Source organism: Oryctolagus cuniculus, chromosome 1, assembly GCF_051225735.1.
Source record: "Oryctolagus cuniculus isolate XC-2025 breed Fujian yellow rabbit chromosome 1, ASM5122573v1, whole genome shotgun sequence".
Lineage (NCBI taxonomy): Eukaryota > Metazoa > Chordata > Mammalia > Lagomorpha > Leporidae > Oryctolagus > Oryctolagus cuniculus.
This window is the reverse complement of record NC_142867.1, coordinates 66,014,918-66,035,007: the sequence shown is the minus strand read 5'-3', so window position 1 is coordinate 66,035,007 and position 20,090 is coordinate 66,014,918. Positions and strand designations below refer to the sequence as shown.

At 44.0% G+C, this 20,090-nt stretch overlaps 1 protein-coding gene across 7 annotated transcripts in view; it reads right to left on the bottom strand.

Moving 5' to 3' along the window:
* Positions 1 to 20,090, bottom strand: part of RNF169 (ring finger protein 169) — an 85,993-nt gene that overhangs the window by 6,616 nt on the left and 59,287 nt on the right. For 6 of the 7 annotated variants that reach the window (XM_089330938.1, XM_002708692.6, XM_089330945.1 and 3 more), the window contains 2 exons: positions 19,650 to 19,796; positions 12,807 to 12,925 (listed from right to left, as the gene is read on the bottom strand). In XM_089330938.1, coding sequence (XP_089187064.1) covers positions 12,807 to 12,925; positions 19,650 to 19,796 — 266 coding nt within the window. The remainder of the gene's footprint in view (positions 1 to 12,806; positions 12,926 to 19,649; positions 19,797 to 20,090) is intronic. The other variant, XM_017344708.4, reaches the window with a different exon arrangement.

Here is a 20,090-nt window from a genome sequence, read left to right as displayed (position 1 = left end):
GGAGCTGAGGGAGACAGCATTATCATTTGACATACCTGACTTGTTTGGTGTGATCCTAACAGAGAAAAAGTAGACAATAGGAGAAAAGGGTTTTCAGATTAACATGACAGACTTTGTAACTATTTTTTTTTTTTAAGATTTATTTATTTGAAAGGTAGAGCAGTAGAGAAGCAGAAACAAATACAGATAGAAATCTTCCATGCACTGGGAAGGCAGCAGAGGACGCCCAAGTGCTTGGGCCCCTGCCACCTACATGGGAGGCCCAGATAGAGTTTCAGGCTCCTGGCTTCCGCCTGGCCCAGCCTGGGCTGTTGCAGCCATTTGGGAAGTGAACCAGTAGATGGAAGATCTCTCTCATCTGTCTCTCCCTTTCTCTCTGACACTGTACCTTTCAAATGAATAAATATTTTTAAAAAAACAATGTGGGGGATTATTGCCATCTCAACAATATTAGCTCTCTTCTAACCCATGAGCTTTCCCTTTCATTTAGATCTTCATCGATTTCTTTCAGAAATGTTTTGTAGTTCGCAGTGTTCAAGTGTTGCACCTCTGCGTTCAAATTTATTCATAAATGTTCTATTTTTATGCAGTTTTAAAAAAGATTTATTTGAGAGGCAGACTTACAGACAGTGAGAAGGGGAGACAGAGATCTTCCGTCCGCAGGGTCACTCCCCAGAGTCCTGTGAACGATACCATTTTATCTGCAAACAGAGACCATTTCACTTCTGCCTTTGCCATCTGGATGCCCTGTATTTCTGTACCTTGCCCAAATGCCCTGGCTAGAATGTCAGGTACAATACTGAACAGAAATGGCAACACCAGACATCCACTTCCTGTTCCTGCTGCTGGGGGAAGCCGTGGGCTTTCACCCGTTGCGTATGATGCTAGCTCTGGGTTTTTCATAGGTGCCCTTTATGAGGCTGAGGAAGTTCCCTTCTATTCCTGTTGAGTATTTTTCTCATGAGCGGGTGTTTGATTTGACAGTTGCCTTTTCTGTTTCTTCTGATGTGCTCACGTGGCCTTCCCTGCCTTCATTCTACTAAAACTGTGCAGCACACAGACTGATCGTTGGGGTTGAATCCCACATGGTTATGGCTTATGACTCTAATAAGCTACTTAAGTTAATCTGTTAGTATTTGTTGAAGGAATCCACATTTATACATATAAGAAATATTGGTCTGTAACTTCCTTTCCTTGTTTTTTTTTTTTTTGGGGGGGGGGGTCTGGGTTTGCTGTCAGGATAATTCTGGCCTCATAGACTGAGTTGGGAAATGTTTTCTTCTAAATTTTGGAAGAGTTTGAGAAGGATTCATGTTAATTCTTCTTAAGATGTTTGCTAGAATCACATCTGGTCCTGTCCTTTTCTTGTTGAATGATTTTTTAATTGTTCTAATCTATTTGGTCTATTCAGATTCTAGGTACTTGAGTTTAGGTACTTTTTGTGTTTCTAGGAATCTGTGTTTTCATCTGGGTTAGCTTATCTGTTGGCATAAAATTATACATAGTATTTTTTATAATCATTTATTTCTATAAGGTCTGGAGTAATGTCTTCATTTTTCTAATTTTAGTCTTTGTCTTTTTCTCATGATTGGTCTAGTTAAAGGTTTGTCAATTTTTTTCCAAGAACTTTTGGTTTCATTGGCTCTATTTTTTTATTCTCTATATCATTTATATTTATTTTAATCTTTTATTTTATTCCTTTTGCTTCCTGTGGGTTTAGTTACTCTTCTTTTCTCTAGTTTTTTAAAATAGGAAGTTTGAAATTTTAAGAGAAAGATTCCAAATAAATAACCAAACATCTTTTTTCCTTTAGTTTAAAGAAAGAAACAAGAAGATAGTGATCTTTCACTCTCTAGTTCACTCTCCAAATATCCACAGCATTGGGCCGGGCTGAAACCAGAAGCCTGGAACTCAATCTGGGTCTCTCACGTGGATGGCAGGGACCCAAATACTTGAGCTGTCGTCATCTCTGACTCCCAGGGTGTGCATCAGCAGGAAGCCGGATCGGAAGCAGAGGAGCTGGGCCATGAGCCGGGCATTCCAGTGGCCTCTTAACCACTCCTTTGTTACAACTATGAACTTCTCCCAAGCACTGTTTTCGTCTCATTCAATATGTCCTAATATACTGGTTTTCATTCTCACTCCTCTCAGAATATTTTCTAAATTCTCTTGTGATTTTTTCTTTGACTCATTGGTTTAACTGTGATGTTTAATTTTCAAATATTTGTGAACTTTTCAGTTTTCCTTGTTATTAATTTGTAGTTTTGGAGCTGGCACTGTGGCATGGTGGGTTTATCTGCCACTTGCAACACTGGCATCCCTTATGGGTGCCAGTTTGAGTCCCAGCTGCTCCACTTCCAATCCAGCTCCCTGTTAATATGCTGGAGAAAGTAGTGGAAGATGGCCCAAGGCCTTGGGCCCCTGCACCCACATGGAAGACCTGGAAGAAGTTTCTGGCTCCTGGCTTTGGACTGACCCAGCTCGGCCATTGTGGCCATTTGGGGAGTGAACCAGCAGATGGAAGATCTCTGTCTCTCCCTCTCTCTGTAATTCTACCTTTCAGATAAAATAAATCTTTTTAAAAAATTAGTTTTATCCCATATTGAGACTTGCCCTGGAGCATGTTCTTCAGGGCCATGTACATTCTGCGTTGGGTAGAGTGCTGTGTGTATGTCTGATAGGTTTAGTTACTATACAGTACTTCTCAAGTCTTAGGTATTCTTGTTTACCTTTCATCAGTATGTTCTATCCATTGAGAGTAAGTGCCAAAGTCTCAGTGTTATTGTTGAAATGTCTATTATTCCTTTTAATTCTGTCAGTTTTTGCTTCATTACATTTATGAATCTGATATTAGGCAATAAATCACTGTTCTACCTTCTTGCTGGACTGACTCTCTCACCTTTATCTAATGCCTTTATTGGTCCCTTACAACAATTTTGATCTCACAGTCTGTGCTGGTTGGTAATATAGCTCCCCAGCTCTCTCTTGGCTATTGTTCCCATGGAATATCTGCAGCCTTTCACATCAGCCTATTTGTCGTTGGATCTAAAGTGCTCAGCACATACTTGGAGCAAATTTTTTTGAAAGATCAATCCCTATTAACTGGAGAACTTAATCCATTTACATGTAATTTAATTACAGATAATGCTCTCTCATTTTGCTATTTGTTTTCAATATGTCTTATGCCTTCTTAGTTCATGAACTTCTTCATTAGGACCTTCTTTTGTGCTAGATATTTCCTAGTATACCATTTTGATTCCCTTGTTATTTATTTTTCTATGAATGCTTATATTCTTAGTGATTGACCTGGGGACTACAATTAACATCTTAAGTTTCAATAGTATATAACAATTTTGCTTCCATATAGATGTCCCTCCTTTAAGTCATTACTGACACAAATTAAACTGTTATATATTGATGGGCATATAATGTATATTTGTAATTATTTCATATAGTTGTCTTTTTTATTTCTTTGTTTGAAAGGCAGAGTTACAGAGAGAGAGGGACACAGAGAACAGCCCTCCATCCGCTGGTTCACTCTCCAAATGGCTGCAGTGACCAGAGCTGGACTGATCTAGAGCCAGGATCATCCGGGTCTCCTACATAGGTGCAGGGACCCAAGTATTTGGGCCATCTCCCACTGCTTTCCCAGGCCAGAAGCAGAGAGCTGGATCAGAACAACAGCCAGGACACAAACCAGCACCCATACAGGATGCTGGTGACCCAGGGGGAGACTTAATCTGCCACGCCACAGCACTAGCCCCTGTAGTTGCCTTTTTTATTTTTTTTTTAGTGAATTTTACATTCATGTATGTAGCTACTTTTATTAATGTTCTTTATTTTTTTGTGAATATTTGAAGAAAGTGCCATTTCATTTCAGTGGAGGATTTCTTTTAGCGTTTCTTTTTTTAAAAAAGATTTATTTTGTTTGAAAGGCAGAGTTATGAGGGGAGGGAGAGAGAGAGATCTCCCATCCACTGGATCACTCCCCAAATGGCCACAACAGCTAGGGCTGGGCCAGGCTGATGCCAGGAGCCCCATTTGGGTCTCCCGTGTGGGTGGCAAGGGGACAGGCACTTGGGCCATCTTCCACTGCTTTTCCAACCACACTAGCAGGGAGCTGGATCAGAATCAGAGCAGCCACTCAAACCAGCACCCATTATGGTATGTTGGTGTTGTAAACAACAGCTGTTATCTGCCACGCTACAGTGCTGGCCCCAGTTCAGCATTTCCTGTAGACAGATGACAAAATAGTGACAAACTCTATATTTAATCTCTCCTTAATTTTGAAGGTAGTTTTGCTAAATGTAGAACTCTCAGTTAAGAAGTAGTTTTGGTTTTTTTTTTTTTTAAAGCGCTTTGACCATGTCCCCTGCTGCCTTTATGCCTCCATAGTTTGAGAAGAAGTCGGTTCTTTTTCTTCTTGAAGATAGCTGGTAGGTGAAGATTTGCCTCTTCCTGCTGTGTTCTGCTTGGCTGCCCAGCTTAGTGTAATGTGCCTGCTGGAGTTATGACTGTCATCAAATATTCCTGTCTCTCCCCCACCCTGCCCTCTTACTTTTATTTGGTGGGGACACTCGGTGTACTAAGATTCCCTAGCTTCTGTTCACTTTCATTCCTTCGTTTCCCTCCCTGTTCCCACACTGGACCATCCTGATTGACGTTTGTTGATTCTTCCACCTTCTCAAATCTGCTCTTCCAGTCAGCTGTGCTTTCCAGCTCTGGGATTTCCACTTGGTTCCCTTCGGTAATTTCTCTTTGTTGGTATTCTTCATTTGCTGAGAAATTGCTTTCATGATTTCATGTCTTTGTCCATTTTCCCTTAGCTCCTGATCATATAAAGTCTCTCTCAATAGAGTCCAACGCCTGGCGTTCTTCAGAATTCCCATCAGCTACTTCTTCCCACTATGTAGGGGGCACACTTTGTTGTTTCGTGACTCATAACTTTTTGTTGAAAACTGAACATTTGTTGCTTAAGGACAGGGATGTATTTCGGGGAATGCAGCATCAGGTCATATTATCACTGTGAGGATCATGGAGTCTGTCTATACAAGGCCAGACAACACAGCTTCTTCTGCACCTAAGCTGTATACGGCACATTCCATCACGTATGTGGTCACATACATACTTTATGTGACGCATTATTAGATCCTAGAGTGGTGATGATCACAGTCCTCTGGGTCTGCCGTTGCTCTGTGTTGTAGGTGACATTTCTTAGGTTTTTGAAATTTTGTAAAGTCTGTTCTTTGTAATGCATGGCCACTGAAGTCCCCATTCTGTTGGCTTAGTGATCAGTTAGTAACCTGGTGGCAGTTCCTTAACTGCCATGGTTTGGAGGTTTTTTCCTTGATTAAGCATTCCTTTGTTTGCTGTAAACTTTGACAATTTCCAGAGTTCCGATTGATTTGGATTTTTTTTTTTTTTTTTGCCAGTTTATTCACTGTTGTGGAGGGGAGGGCTTTTGGAATTCAGTACTCTGCCATTTCTGCTGGCACCGCCAGAGAATCTTTTTAAGATACAAATGGAATATATTTGAATAATAGGGCAAAAACTTCGTTTTATTACCATGGCCCTGCTCTGAAGTCCTAGAACTTCTGCTAGGGCCAAGGAGTCCAGATGCTAACACTAAGCATCACTAAAACCGTGAATGTAAAACTACTATAGACATAACGCACAGATGATACTGTTGCTATTGCAGCGTTTGGTCAGGTAAAGCATTCCTAAATGCTGGCGCAGAACAGTCAAGAGCAGTGAACTTGACAGTGACTTAGATTGGAAAGAACGAAAGCAATACTTGCCCTGTCCCCTTGATGCAAACCCATTTGCACATCCCCAAACCCTACTGTTGTGTCTGGCACTTAATGGATATAGTCAATAAACTTCTTATAAATGACTTAAAAATATGTACAGAAATCCTTTTTTCTCCCTAAAGAGAGGAAAGAAAATGTCCGCACTCATTTGGAACCTATCATCTGTCAGGGACTGGGGGAGTGTCTTACAATATACTCTGTCATGGAATCCACACAGAAACTCTGAGAGACGGGCACCGTCTCACTTACCTTACAAAGGAACCAGGAAAGCGAGCCTCCGTTTCCTACGCAGCAGAAGCAAATATTTAAACCCATGGCACCTCTGTGATGCTAGGGCCCGGGCTCCAGCTGCTGTAACTACACACTAGACACTGCTCTCACCTCCTGCTCTGCCGCAGAACTGACTCAACGCGTCTAGGGAAGCTCTCGCTACCCGAACACATAAACAAGAGAAAGCAGCCCGGTCTGCGAGGCGACCGGTTTCAAATTCCCACTGCCAAAGAGACCAGATGGTTTCTGGTCAAGCTAAAAATACACCTGCAACCACAGTGAGCTGAACGTATAATCAAAGAGCAGTGGGGCAGCCACGATAAACACGCCGCTGAGAAGCTGAGAGATTCAACACTTGCAGGGTTTCAAACGGTGACACATGACACACACGTTAGATAGTCACGCCGCAGCTGCTGTCACCCACATTCCTATACCATGCTGGTTTCGTGCTCGTACCCTGGGACCTAGCAGAGCCCGGTCTCACCAGGGAGTTAAAGACTGGAGAGAACCCTCCCTGCCGTCTCTGGCCTGAAGACCCTCCAACAGACACTACTGAGAGAAACCAGAAGCTTCCTTCGGCCCTGGAGCAGCTGTCACACACACACACACAAGTGGCTGAGATTGAGTTACAGCCTTGCTCTCCTTGTACTTTTACGATCCAAGCTATCTGCTGCCAGGCCTATACTAGTATTTGTAGTTCTGTTAGCATGCAGTTTGATGGTTTCTCCTGCAGTCGCAGTTATTTAACCATCACAGCGCTCAACTGTAGAACATTTCCAGCTCCTCAGAAAGGAAGCCATACGCTTTAGTGACTGCCCCTGCATGCCGCTCCCTCCAGGCCTGCGCAAGCACTAACCTGCTCTGTGCCTCAACCATCTGCCTGCTCTGGACATACACAGTGGAGTAGACCCCCCTTATCTGCAGCTTCCATGTTTTCGACTGTGCTCTAAAAATATCACCCAAGAAATTCCAGAAATAAGTCATACGTCTTAAATTGCATTTTTTTTTTTTTTGACAGGCAGATTTAGACAGCGAGAGAAAGGTCTTCCTTCCGTTGGTTCACCCCCAAATGGCTGCTGCAGCCGGCGCGCTGCGCCGATCCGAAGCCAGGAGCCAGGTGCTTCTCCTGATCTCCCATGCGGGTGCAGGGCCCAAGGACTTGGGCCACCCTCCACTGCACTCCCGGGCCACAGCAGAGAGCTGGACTGGAAGAGGGGCAACCAGGACAGAACTGGTGCCCCAACTGGGACTAGAACCTGGGGTGTCGGTGCCACAGGCAGAGGATTAGCCTAGTGAGCCGCGGCACCAGCCCTTACATTGCATTCTAAGTAGCATGTTGAAACCTTGCACCATGCACATACGACGTCGGTGACACCTGGTCCAGCATATCCATGCGCTGTGCAGTACCTAAGTCACATGGAGGCTGTCTTGGTTATCAGAACTGCCGCTGTGGTATCACAGTGCCTGGGTTCAAGTGGTCCTCAGGCAGTAGCACGCACGACCTCCCAAGGCCCAAGTCACCTCACTTCATCTCATCACCTGGGTACTGCATCGCCTCACATCATCACCAAAGGAAGGGGGATACTGTTATTCCAGCAAGGTATTTTCAGAGAGATCATATTCACATAGCTTTTAATCCGTGTAGTATCATTGTTTTATTATTAGTTATTACTGTTATTTTCAGTGTTTAATTTATAAACTAAACTTCATCTTAGGTATGTGTGTATAAGGAAACACAGCACTGGGGCCAGTGCTGTGGTGCAGTGGGTTAAGCCACCACCTGGGATGCAGGCATCCTATATGGGCACTGGTTCGAGTCCCGACTGCTCCATTTCCGATCCAGCTCCTGCTAATGTACCTGGGAAAGCAGTGGAGGATGGCCCAAGTGCTTGGGCCCCTGCACTCATGCTAAATGCCTGCCAGTGAGTCTCTGTAACACTCCTCACATAAACCTTATAGAAAGCACAGCCACTCCAGGTCTCCTAATGGGCCACACCCTGAACCGCAGACTCAGGCTGTCTCTGGACATTAGAAAACAAAATGAGGCGGCCCTGGCTAATTTCTACTCGGTGGGAAACAGATCTTCCTTCAGTCGAATCTATAAGGAGTATCCACTTCCCTTCCCTATACGGTAGTAATCCCATGGACTGCAATCCAACAGTAGCCGTCAGCCCATCAGTCCTTCCACAGCCCCCAAAGCTGCCCCCTAGACGCCCCGTGCCACCAGTCTGACATTGGACACTGGCCAAGCCCGTCTGACCTGCCCACAGGGTTGAGGCTGGCCTCATTCAAATGCTCCACAAATACTCGCTGAGCCCCTACTGTGTGCCAGGCGCTACACTCCGTACTGCAGGCAGAATAAATGAACAAGGAGCTGTCCCGGCCTCAAAAGAGTTGAAAGTCGTCGGGGAGGCGCTGAGCCGTGGCAGCACCAGGAGGCACAAGGGATGATGTGTGACAATGGCGTATAGCGGAAGGAGCAGTAAAGCCAAGGCCAGGAGAGGCCATTGCAGCAGGCCAGGACTGGGCTAACTACTGACAGGGAAGGGCCTTTGCAGCTCTGAGCCCGTGTTCCAAAAGTAGGTAACAGAACAGCGGCAGCAGTGTTCCCCGGAGCTTATCACATACCCAAGATCTTGCCTTAAGATACAGTTTCCATGTGGAGTGGCACTGCTGCATCACTTCTTAAAAAAAAAAAAAAAAAAAAAAAAAAAAAACCTGGAAAGAGGATATTGGATTTGATTATATTCCTTTGCGTATTTATACTCCATCTCCAAGAATTTGAAGTGAAGTAAAATATTCAATAAAGACTGGTTAACCAGCAGATGGAGGATCTCTCTTTCAAATAAATAAATAAATCAACTTGGCCTTAATGGAGAGTAAATACCAGAAGGATACAGCAGAGTCATTTTTAAAAACTGTATGCCATGCGGGAAAGCTAAGGTGACTCTGTCAGCCCGTCTCAGACCCCTCCCAGGTCCTACACTCCTGACAGAGCAAAGGCAAAAACACAGCTGGACATGGAGCTCTCGGGAAAACGAGAAGTTAGCAGCTCAACCAGAGACGTTTTCCAGGCCGAACTTTAAGAATTTACAACCATATTTTGAGTTTGATTTTGGTAGCAGATTTGGGAGTGAGAAATAAAGGAAATAAACTTTTAAAACTAATTAATGAATTAAGCCTTGAGAAATTTATAACAATGTATGCATCCTATTTATATTGCAAATTAATTTTTGTCAGTTAATATTTATATTTTCATTAAGTTAGGAGTATTCTTGGGTTAACAATTATTTTATCTGCCTATCTGAAAGAAATTTCATTTTCAAACGGCTACAGAGTGTCCTTTTTACCTGGAATTTTCCAAATGAAGATGGGCTCACATGCAGGCAAGACTCACAACAATAGTCTACACTGACACATTCCTTCCAACTTAACCACCCCATCATCACACCTGTTCACCTGTCTCCACATAACAACCACCCCATCATCACACCTGTTCACCTGTCTCCACATAACAACCACCCCATCATCACACCTGTTCACCTGTCTCCACACAACTTAACCACCCCATCATCACACCTGTTCACCTGTCTCCACATAACTTAACCACCCCATCATCACACCTGTTCACCTGTCTCCACATAACTTAACCACCCCATCATCACACCTGTTCACCTGTCTCCACGCAACTTAACCACCCCATCATCACACCTGTTCACCTGTCTCCACACAACTTAACCACCCCATCATCACACCTGTTCACCTGTCTCCATGCAACTTAACCACCCCATCATCACACCTGTTCACCTGTCTCCATGCAACTTAACCACCCCATCATCACACCTGTTCACCTGTCTCTACACAACTTAACCACCCCATCATCACACCTGTTCACCTGTCTCTACACAACTTAACCATCTCATTGTCACACCTGTTCACCTGTCCCCACACAACTTAACCATCTCATTGTCACACCTGTTCACCTGTCTCCATGCAACTTAACCACACCATCATCACACCTGTTCATCTGTCTCCTTCCAACTTAACCAGCCCATCATCACACCTGTTCACTTGTCTCCATGTTTTTATAAAGTAGATAAGAAAAACAAATGGCAGACTCATTTGACTTAAATATGAACTCTTTCAGGAAAAGAACTTGCATAGAAAATGTATTCTCTTGTTGCTTAATAGAAAAAATATGAAATATCCAAAAACTATAAACAATGTTAATTTTTTATCATGGTAATATATACTTAACATAAAATTGGTCTTTCAATCATATTACATATACACTTACATGCTGTACAATTATCACCAAGCTAATTCTTTTTTAATATATCCACATGCTACATCTCATTGTCAGTACTAACCATTCTATATTGTTTTCCTAAATATAATTTGGAGTTGAAACTTGGTATTTTCATATCTAAGGAAAAGGCATATTCTAAATCAGAGATACATATCACAATTACCATAATTAATGTTCCATGACATCAGCAAACTATCTCCTAAAAATCTTACTATACCAACTAAATCCAAGTCACTCTTTTAATAATTATACTAATAACTGAACTCAGCCGACAACTTTGGATATTTTAAAGATTTGAAAATGAACCCTGAACCCTAGAAATACGTATATTTTATATATGTATGTTACAAACATATAAAATATATATGTAGTGCTGATTGCAACCACTTGTTAATAATAAAATCTAAAGTGAACATTCTATTAATGAGTCCCACTGTGGTTCAATGACAAGAGGAAGGGGAGGGATGGACCAGGAGCAGGCAAAGAAGGAGGTAGCAGAGACACACAAGATTCAGAACACACTCCTCAGTACAGGCTTTTCCATTTCACCCATTAGAACTTTTCAGAGTTCCTTGCTAGGCTTTTTTTTTTTTTTTTTGACAGAGTGGACAGTGAGAGAGAGAGACAGAGAGAAAGGTCTTCCTTTGCTGTTGGTTCACCTCCAATGGCCGCTGCGGTTGGCAATGGCAGGAGCCAGGTACTTATCCTGGTCCCCCATGGGGTGCAGGGCCCAAGCACTTGGGCCATCCTCCACTGCACTCCCTGGCCACAGCAGAGAGCTGGCCTGGAAGAGGGGCAACCGGGACAGAATCCGGCGCCCCGACCGGGACTAGAACCCGGTGTGCTGGCGCCACAAGGCGGAGGATTAGCCTAGTGAGCCGCGGCGCCGGCCCTTGCTAGGCATTTTTAAGTAATGACATATTAATCTGCTACCCATCACCCACCCCTGCTCTGCCTTAAGAGAGTGAATTACAAGAGTAGGGATTGTAATTGGTGATAAGTAATTCAACCCGTTCAGTATCCACTGCAACTAACTGGAGTAAGTAATTTCTCTTGGCATTGTATTCAGATTTTAACAAATTTACTTTCCCAAGTTATTTAGTATTGAGATATCAATTAATGTTTGTAAAGCAATATTTATTGGCTTTGGAGAGTATTCACTGTGACTTGATTGGAATGGATGGTTTCGATCTTTCTCTCTTCAGAAAATCCCTCCTAGAATCACTAACTATACCCATTGTAACTGGGCATCTCCATATACACCATCAGGAGCTCACATCCTGACGAGCAATCTTGTTTTTTTGTTGTTGTTCTTACTTTAGAGGGCCTCTATAGTTCAAGTTCATCACACAATGCGAGTCCTATCTTGATCATGAATGGAAAGACTGATTACATGACGCCTAAGCTGCTACAACACAGGGCCATTCAACAGGTGTCACCGTGCAGATGTGGGAGGGCCTGCCTGCAGCAGGGGCTGCCACCACTGGAGGGTGAGCATTGAAGAGAGAGGGAGATACCGTGAATTTTGCTCTCAGAAATGACAAAGGAAAAACCAAACTGCTCCACAAGAACACACACAGAAGGATTCAGAAATAGACATATGCCAGGGATCACAAAAGGAAGCAGTTTCTAAAATTCCTAGCTGCTTTTCATCTTATTTATGAGTGACTTGAGGTAAATCCTGTAGAGCACAGGAAGGGTCTAGGTCTGTGTCCTTGAAGGCAGCAAGAGAGAGAGATTGTGCCACGTGGTGTGGGGTGGGTGGGGGAGGAGGCGCTGAACCCCAGGCTGAGGTGAATTGCGCCAGCAGGGCCTGTGCTAGCTGCTCCAGAAACGTGTGCAGAACGAAGCAATGAGTCCATGACCCCTCCCTCCTCCCTCCACTCCCATTCCTCCCCCCACCTCTTCCATCTAGCCCTGCGCTACCCTCCCAGCATTCGGTGTTCACTCAGCGCCTCCCTCCTCCCTCCACGGGGCCTCCACTGTCGAAAGGACCAAGAGCTTCGTTGACAGGGGTCTCCAAAACTGTTCAGTTTGCCTTCTTGAAATCCATGCAGGGAAATCTTAGGTCTATGCACTGGCTTTACTGCCTACTAGATTTTAAAGTCAACAGCGAGAGTCCATGGGTATTGTCAGACTAAAGATTGTCTTTTCCCTCAAGATAAAAGGTTCATACTTTGCAGCAGAGATATTACGCAGTCCTATCCTGAGGATGTCAGAAATGGGTAAATGCTACTTTAAAAATTCAGATCAGCCACTTCTGCCTCACCCATATTTGAAAATCAGTTCCCATCTCTTTCCCCTTCTTCCACCTCCCCCAAAAGTAGCAACAACAAATACCTTCATTCCCCCAGGCCCTTTGATCTCACACCCCCAAAGTGAAAGAACCCTGACTGAATCCAGGATCAGCCTCTTACCCTGCCAGGAAAGCTAAGGAGTAGGAGTTGGTCTTGGAAACAAATGCCGAGCGATGCGTCTGGGTCAAGTGGCCACGAGAAGGTTCTTCATTCTCTGAGTCTGAGAGGCGCGCAGGACACTGGTGAGGAGACAAGGGAGTCAACACTGTCCATCTGGGATTCCCAGGGAATCTATTCCACATGCAGTTTCAGATCTAAGTCTCTTCTGTGTCCCAACGTAGGTTTCCAACTGCCAAGCCCCACGACCACTGAGCCGTCCAGAAACCTCCACGCCATCTATGACTCTTTTCTTTCCCTTATTTCTAAGTCACAATAACATTTGCACAGCAGTTTTGTATACCTTAGTACTTTTACATATTTTATTTCATTTGTTCTTTATATCAGTTCCACTGAAAGCAGAGATTATTAACTTTTACAGATGGAAAATTGAGGCTCAGAGTGCTTAATCTGCCTATGATTATAGAGTTAATAAACTCATAAGGTTGATTGTAAATTCAGAGCATCATTCTCCAAATTATCTCCAGACTGTTTCCACTCTGCTCTAAGATGTCTCAGATTTAATCTTCCCACTTCGACTCACTGTCAGCATCCTACCTTAGAGTCTCATCATCTCCCGCCTGTTTCAACAATCCACTCAGTGGTTTCATTCTCTTCAGGTTTTCTTCGCTCAGTACTCTTCATATTACCAAGAATTATCTTTCCAGCACATAAACAGAATCCTGTCAGTACCTGGCTTAGCTGGGAGTGGCTTCAGGATAAAGACGGAACCTCAACACGGCTGAATAGCCTTCACGTTTGCCCCAGCCTTCGGTCACATTCCTCCCATCAGTTCCCACACACAGAACCCTCTGGGCTCCGTACAGCCCAGCTGCGGCCCCAATGTCCTCCAGTACCTGTCGGCTTTGCCTGCGGCCCCGGTGTGCACTCTCTGCCTGTGACACACTCACTCACTCTTCAGAGTCATCTTGAACATCACTTCCACTGGGAAGGCTTCCAAATCCCCCTAGAATCAGCTTTTCCCATTCATTGATCCTCATTTTACTTTGGAGTCCCTTTCTTTAATCTTTCAATTTACATTTTTGTATGTTTTAGTATATTTATGCCTTTTACATACAACATTTAGTGAGGTTCTGCCTGGTGTTTCAATATGAGAATCTTTTTCTTTCCATATAGGTAGGAACTAATCACACTGAATTTAGCTTCTTATTTAGAGGTCTGTATCATGCTTTACAAAATAAACTCTGTGTACAGAAACACAAGAGACTGTCTTTACCATTACATAGTAGGTAAACAATAAACATCTAATGATTAACCAGTCATCTAACGATCAAGTGGTTATCAAAGTGGAAGCTGTAGAGACAGAGGACAGGCGAGGCGTCAGGTCAGTGTCCCTTTGTTCCTCCCGCACCGTTACTCCCCTGACAGCTGCCTGTGAGTGGGAGGTGAAGGGTTGCAGCCCACAGAGAAGCCTGTCCACTCTTTAGAGAACCCTACAAAATACTCACTGGAGAAACTTCAACAGCACTAACCCATCGCCAAACTTCCTATGATTCTCTTCTCAACCCTGGGGATAAACAAAAAAGTCTGGGACCAAAACACTCAATAGGAGATAGATGAAGGCAGTTTCTCTCCTTTTAGGCCTCTTCATAATCAACGCAGTACCATGTACAAGAGTGCTAAGATCCCAGCTCTGATGCCTGGCTGCCATTTCACTGTGGGGCTGGGGCTTTGTCTCTCTGACCCTCTGCTTCCTCACCTTTAAAATAAAGATGGTTCTGCCTCCTTCAGCCATGCCCGTAGCCATTGGAAGCACGGACTGCATCAGTAAACAAGCAGTGATTTTATTTGTATTCACTTGAATACTATTAAGGTTTTAGGAAAAATGTTGGCTTTATAATAGATACATGCCAAGTTCCTTTTAATTATTGGAAGTCGCATAATAACAACAACTGATTATTTGGACAAAAGCTAACCCACCCCTCTAGGTTTCTACTCCACAAAACCTAGAACCATAAGACAGGACAACATTTACCTCTCATCATTCACCGTGGGTAAAAATAAGCTTATAGCACTAAGGACTCCGAAAATGGTACAAAATATGCATACATGAAATCCCTGAAGTACTTAAAAAAAATTTCAGATAAGGTGTGAGGAAACTAGTTTAGTGCTCTCTAGTACTACTAGTGAGAGTATAATTATATGCAAGATTTCTGGAAAGCAACCGAGTAATAAATACCCAAACTGTTAAAAGGCCGGTACTGTGGTGCAGTAAGTTAAGCTTCCATCTGCAGGTGCCAGCATCCCACAGGGGCACTGGTTCCGGGTCTCGGATGCTCCACGCTCCACTTCTGATCCAGCTCCCTGCTATGGCCTGGGAAAGCTGTGGAAGATGGCCCAAGTGCTTGGGCCCCTGCACCCACATGGGAGACCAAAAGAAACTCCTGGCTTCAGATCAGCACAGCTCCACCATGGTGACCATCTGAGGAGTGAACCAGCGGATGGAAGACACCTCTCTCTCTCTCTTTCTCTCTCTCTCTCTAACTCTGCTTCTCAATAAATAAATCTTTAAAAAATAAAATAAAAAGGATACTACCTTTGACATTGGCATTCTACTTCTGGTTAATTTATTCTAAGGAATTAATGAAACAAGTGGATTTTCATCACAGTGGTGTTTATGTTAGCAAAATATCAATAGGTTATTAATCAGTTAAATATATTCTAAAGTCAAGAATGCTAGGAGACCACTAAATAATGTGGATTCTTTACTTAAATAGAAAGCTATCCATGATTTAGAGTTAACTAAAAACAGGTCATAAAGCAGTATGACTAGGGTGCATTTTTTGAAAAGGAAACAATATACTAGTATCATGTGTATGTATGAGTGTACTTCAGAATGTCTGTGGTGGAGTGGGTGGTTAAGACACCCACACCCAAACCCAGAATGCCTGAGCTTGATGCCTAACTCTGGCTCCTGACCCCAGGAGCTAACGCTGGGCCTGGAAAACAGCAGTGATGACGCAAGTCCTTGGGTTCCTTCTACCATATGGAGGCCTGGATTGTGTTCAGCCCTGGCCCAGCCCCCTGGCTGTCATGGACATTTAGGGAGCAGACCGGCAGATGGGAACACACTGCTTCTCTCTCTCTGCCTCTCAAATAAGTAAAAAACTGTATTTAACAGATCATGAAAATGCCTATTATGCAAACACTATGCATGGATTTCAAACATTTTTGCACCAAAATAAATTTATCTTTCAATTCTATTTTTCATGAAGCTTTTGAAGCCCTTGTCCATGTGACTAGGGAATAAATCTGGCTGGAAGTATATTTACCAAACTGTTTGCAAGGATTATTTCTAAGATGTGGCAGTGACAAGTAATTTTTCATTTTGCTTTATAATCTTTAATATAACTATACTTGCTATAATGGCTTGTTCTAAGAACTTACATTAATATTATTGAGTTAATTGTGCCACAGCAAATGGTCCTGTGCCTGTGGTATTTCCATTCTTGACTTCTATAATAAACTCCTTCTTCCCTCCACTGGGATTCATTTCACATGTATCAAATCTTTATAAGGTGCAAGGCACTACAGGAGATTTTAAAATGGGTAAGACACATCTCCTATACTCCATAAACTTACTGTCTAACAGAGAAACACAAATACACATGCATACAAAACTACAATTAGAGAGAGAATAAAATAATCCCTGTAAAAAAGATACGAAGTAGGGGGAAGGAAGGGAGAGTGGATGATCAGAGTGGAGGAATCCCTGCAGGTTCCATGGACATGGAGAGAGGGCAGCCCTTCAGCAATTGAGCGGGCTGGCATTGCAATGGGTTGAAAATGCAACAGCAATGGCTTCAGGAGGAAAAAGCCCAGAGTGGATGACTGGGGGAGAGCAAACCACTCTGCCCCCGCGAGTTCTGAGGTTTATGCGATGATGGACAGACACACTACACTCACACAGAGGAAGGGTTCTGAGTTCCACAGGAAGTGGAGAGTCACTACAGTTTTGGGGGTGGGAGAGTGAGAGGACCACCCAGCTCGAATCATAATACTCTAAATGAACAACTAACCCTCAACTGGCTTCCCACAGAGGCCACTGGAGACTCCCTTGGGTCCCAGTTTAATGTAACTTTGGGTAATTACATGAAGTTTTTTAGCTCAACATCAAAAACTTGTAAGACATGGAGTTTTTACAACCCTTGAAAAAGGGACAAGTACTTAGCCCAGTAAGTAAGACACTCGGGTCCCACACAGCAGTACCTGGGTCTGACACACAGCTCGGTTCCTGCCAATGCAGATGCTGAGAGGCAGCAGGGAAGGCTCAAGCAACTGAGCAGGTGCCATCCACGCGGGAGACCTGGGCTTCAGTCCAGCCCAGTCCCAGCCATTGTGGGCATTTGGGGAGTGAACCAGCAGATGGGAGCACTCTGTCTCTGCCTCTCTAATCATTTAAAAACAACAACAACAACAAAAACTTAAAGAAGTCCTGAAAAACAGCAACAACAAAAAGCAAAATCTCAAAAATCTAAAAGTTGAAGTGTTTTTACATCAGATTTTATTAGAGTGTTTTTACGTAGAAAATTGTGTGAAACTGGCTTCAAGCAACAAATGAGTCTAAAAATTTCTACTTCCTGATTCTCCTTAAGATTAAAATTAGGCTGATACACTTGCTTTCATTTACAAAGACGTAGCGGCCAAAGAAGAAAAACAGGAGAGCAATTTCCTTAATCTCGACATGAACTGACATCAGAGGCCAGCCACGGAGGAGTCCTGGTTCTGGCCAGGCCCGAAAGAGCGGTGACCATGGCAAAGGGTGCACGGTCCATCACCGCTGGTTTATCCCAAACAGAAAGCTGTTTCTGGGTGGTTCTGTCTGTGTTTCTGGGGTGAAGAGGTGGAGCTGCAGTCTTCAGAAACCATGGGCTACAGGCCGGCGCCGCGGCTCACTAGGCTAATCCTCCGCCTTGCGGCACCGGCACACCGGGTTCTAGTCCCGGTTGGGGCGCCGGATTCTGTCCCGGTTGCCCCTCTTCCAGGCCAGCTCTCTGCTGTGGCCAGGGAGTGCAGTGGAGGATGGCCCAAGTCCTTGGGCCCTGCACCCCATGGGAGACCAGGAAAAGCACCTGGCTCCTGGCTCCTGCCATCGGATCAGCGAGGTGCGCCGGCAGCAGCGCGCCGGCCGCGGCAGCCATTGGAGGGTGAACCAACGGCAAAGGAAGACCTTTCTCTCTGTCTCTCTCTCTCTCTCTCTACTCTGCCTGTCAAAAAATTAAAAAAAAAAAAAAAAGAAAAGAAACTATGGGCTACGGTGGGACAGTTGGTCAGGGGGCACACTGAGACACTGAGACATATGCTCATCACCCATCTTCCGCCAGCTACCCCAGCTGACTGGCACCCTCCCCAGTAGCAGTCTTTTGCCCTTTGCGGTGAACATTTAGAGCATTAGGAGTACGCAAACACTCACCCTTATTAAATCTTTTAGAAGGTTGAAACCTTGTAAAATGCAAGTGGTTACTTTTAATAATAAATAAGTTACTGTTGCTATTTTATAACTGGACTCACATGCACATGGCAGGTAGGTTACTACCAGCCCAAGAGAGCTTACACACTTCAGTTTTTGAAGGTAAGGGAAATTGTCTGTGCAAAACATTAAACCAGAAGCACAGGGGGCCAGCTCCCGGATGAATGTTCTAAGCCTCCTTCTGCAGCACCAGCTTCCACTATGGGCACCAGTTCATGTCCTGGCTGCTCCTCTTCCCATCTGGCTATCTACTATGGCCTGGGAAAGTAGTAGAAGATGGCCCAAGTCCTTGGGCCTCTGCACCCATGTGGGAGACCCGGAAGAAGCTTCTGGCTCCTGGCTTCGGATCAGCGCAGCTCCAGCCATTGTGGCCAACAGGGGAGTGAACCAGTGAATGGAAGACCTTTCTCTCTATTTCTCTCTCTCTCTCTGTAACTCTACCACTCAAATAAATCTAAAAGACAAACAAAAAAAAAAACACAGAAGCACAGAGAAACCAAGTAATGGGGCCAAAGTCGTTGGCTACACAACTAGGACTTGTCTGAAATGTACATGTCAGACATTTTTTCCTACTCTATAAGTTGCCTCTTTATATGGTAAAGCTTTATTAATTCCAGTTAATCAGAAAGGTAACCTGAAACAAAATATTTTAAGAGATAAGACTTTAAGTTAAGTGCATTCAGCAAGTAATAGAGGGTGTCCAATCCAATGTGTCTTACTGAAGAAATAAAATGCAACTGTAATTAACCATTCGAGTATAAGTAGTGGAGCCTCCAAAAGCACCTTCTTGTGTAAGCTGAATACACAACACACAACCTTTCCCAGTAATTTACTTAGCAAATAAGTAATGAGGGAAATTCAGGCCAGCTTTGGCCCTACTGGAAGTCACACCTGGTCAAGGTTAGACTAAGCATCTAATATCAAAGCCCTACACTGTGCTGCTGAGGGCACCACAAAGAACAAAGGCAGATAAAATGTAAGCTTTAAGGAGAATCCAGTTGAGGCTGTAAGACATATAGAACTGAAATGCCAGATAACAACACGTAAGTCACAATGACAAAACACACGTAAAACTTGTCACAAGTAGTAGATGAGACAGGAGCTTTCCTCTCACCTCCCCCAGTCTGTTCCCTGAATCCTCCCATGGGTCTCACTGTCCCATGCCCAGCCCATTTCCTGCAGCTCTCTCAGGGCGCTAAGCTCTCCACTGTCCCTGCGCTCATGGTCAGTGAGCGTCACGGGTCGGAGTTCCCCAACACCGGACTCTGGCCCGCGTCGCCCGGCCGCCTGCGGATTCTGGAGGCTGAGCCACTCACCCGCTCCGGGTTTGCTTTCAGGACTGATGGCTCATCTCTTTTTCTCTGCTCGTCCATTTTCTTCTTCCCTGTTTCTGTATCCTCTGCTAACAGTTTGTGGATTTGATCTTCAGAGGTTTTTTCCTCCTGTAACTTTTCTTCTCTCAGCTAAAAACACAAATTACGCAGAAGAGAGCAGAATTTTAGGCAACTCTTGACATAAAAGTATCTTTCACTCTGTAGACTATGGGGGCAAACAGATCACACAGCAGTTCCAAGACTGTTTTTATTATGAGACATAGAGCCTTCTTGATTTTTAAGTAAATCTGCTAAAAAAAAAATCTTGGCTCTTATCAAACATACACCATGGCTTAAAATTTGACTGCTCTGTGTTCTTGAACAATAGGAAACCATAAGAGCTAAGATAACACACATAATAAAAAAAAACAGGGGCTCAGGAGT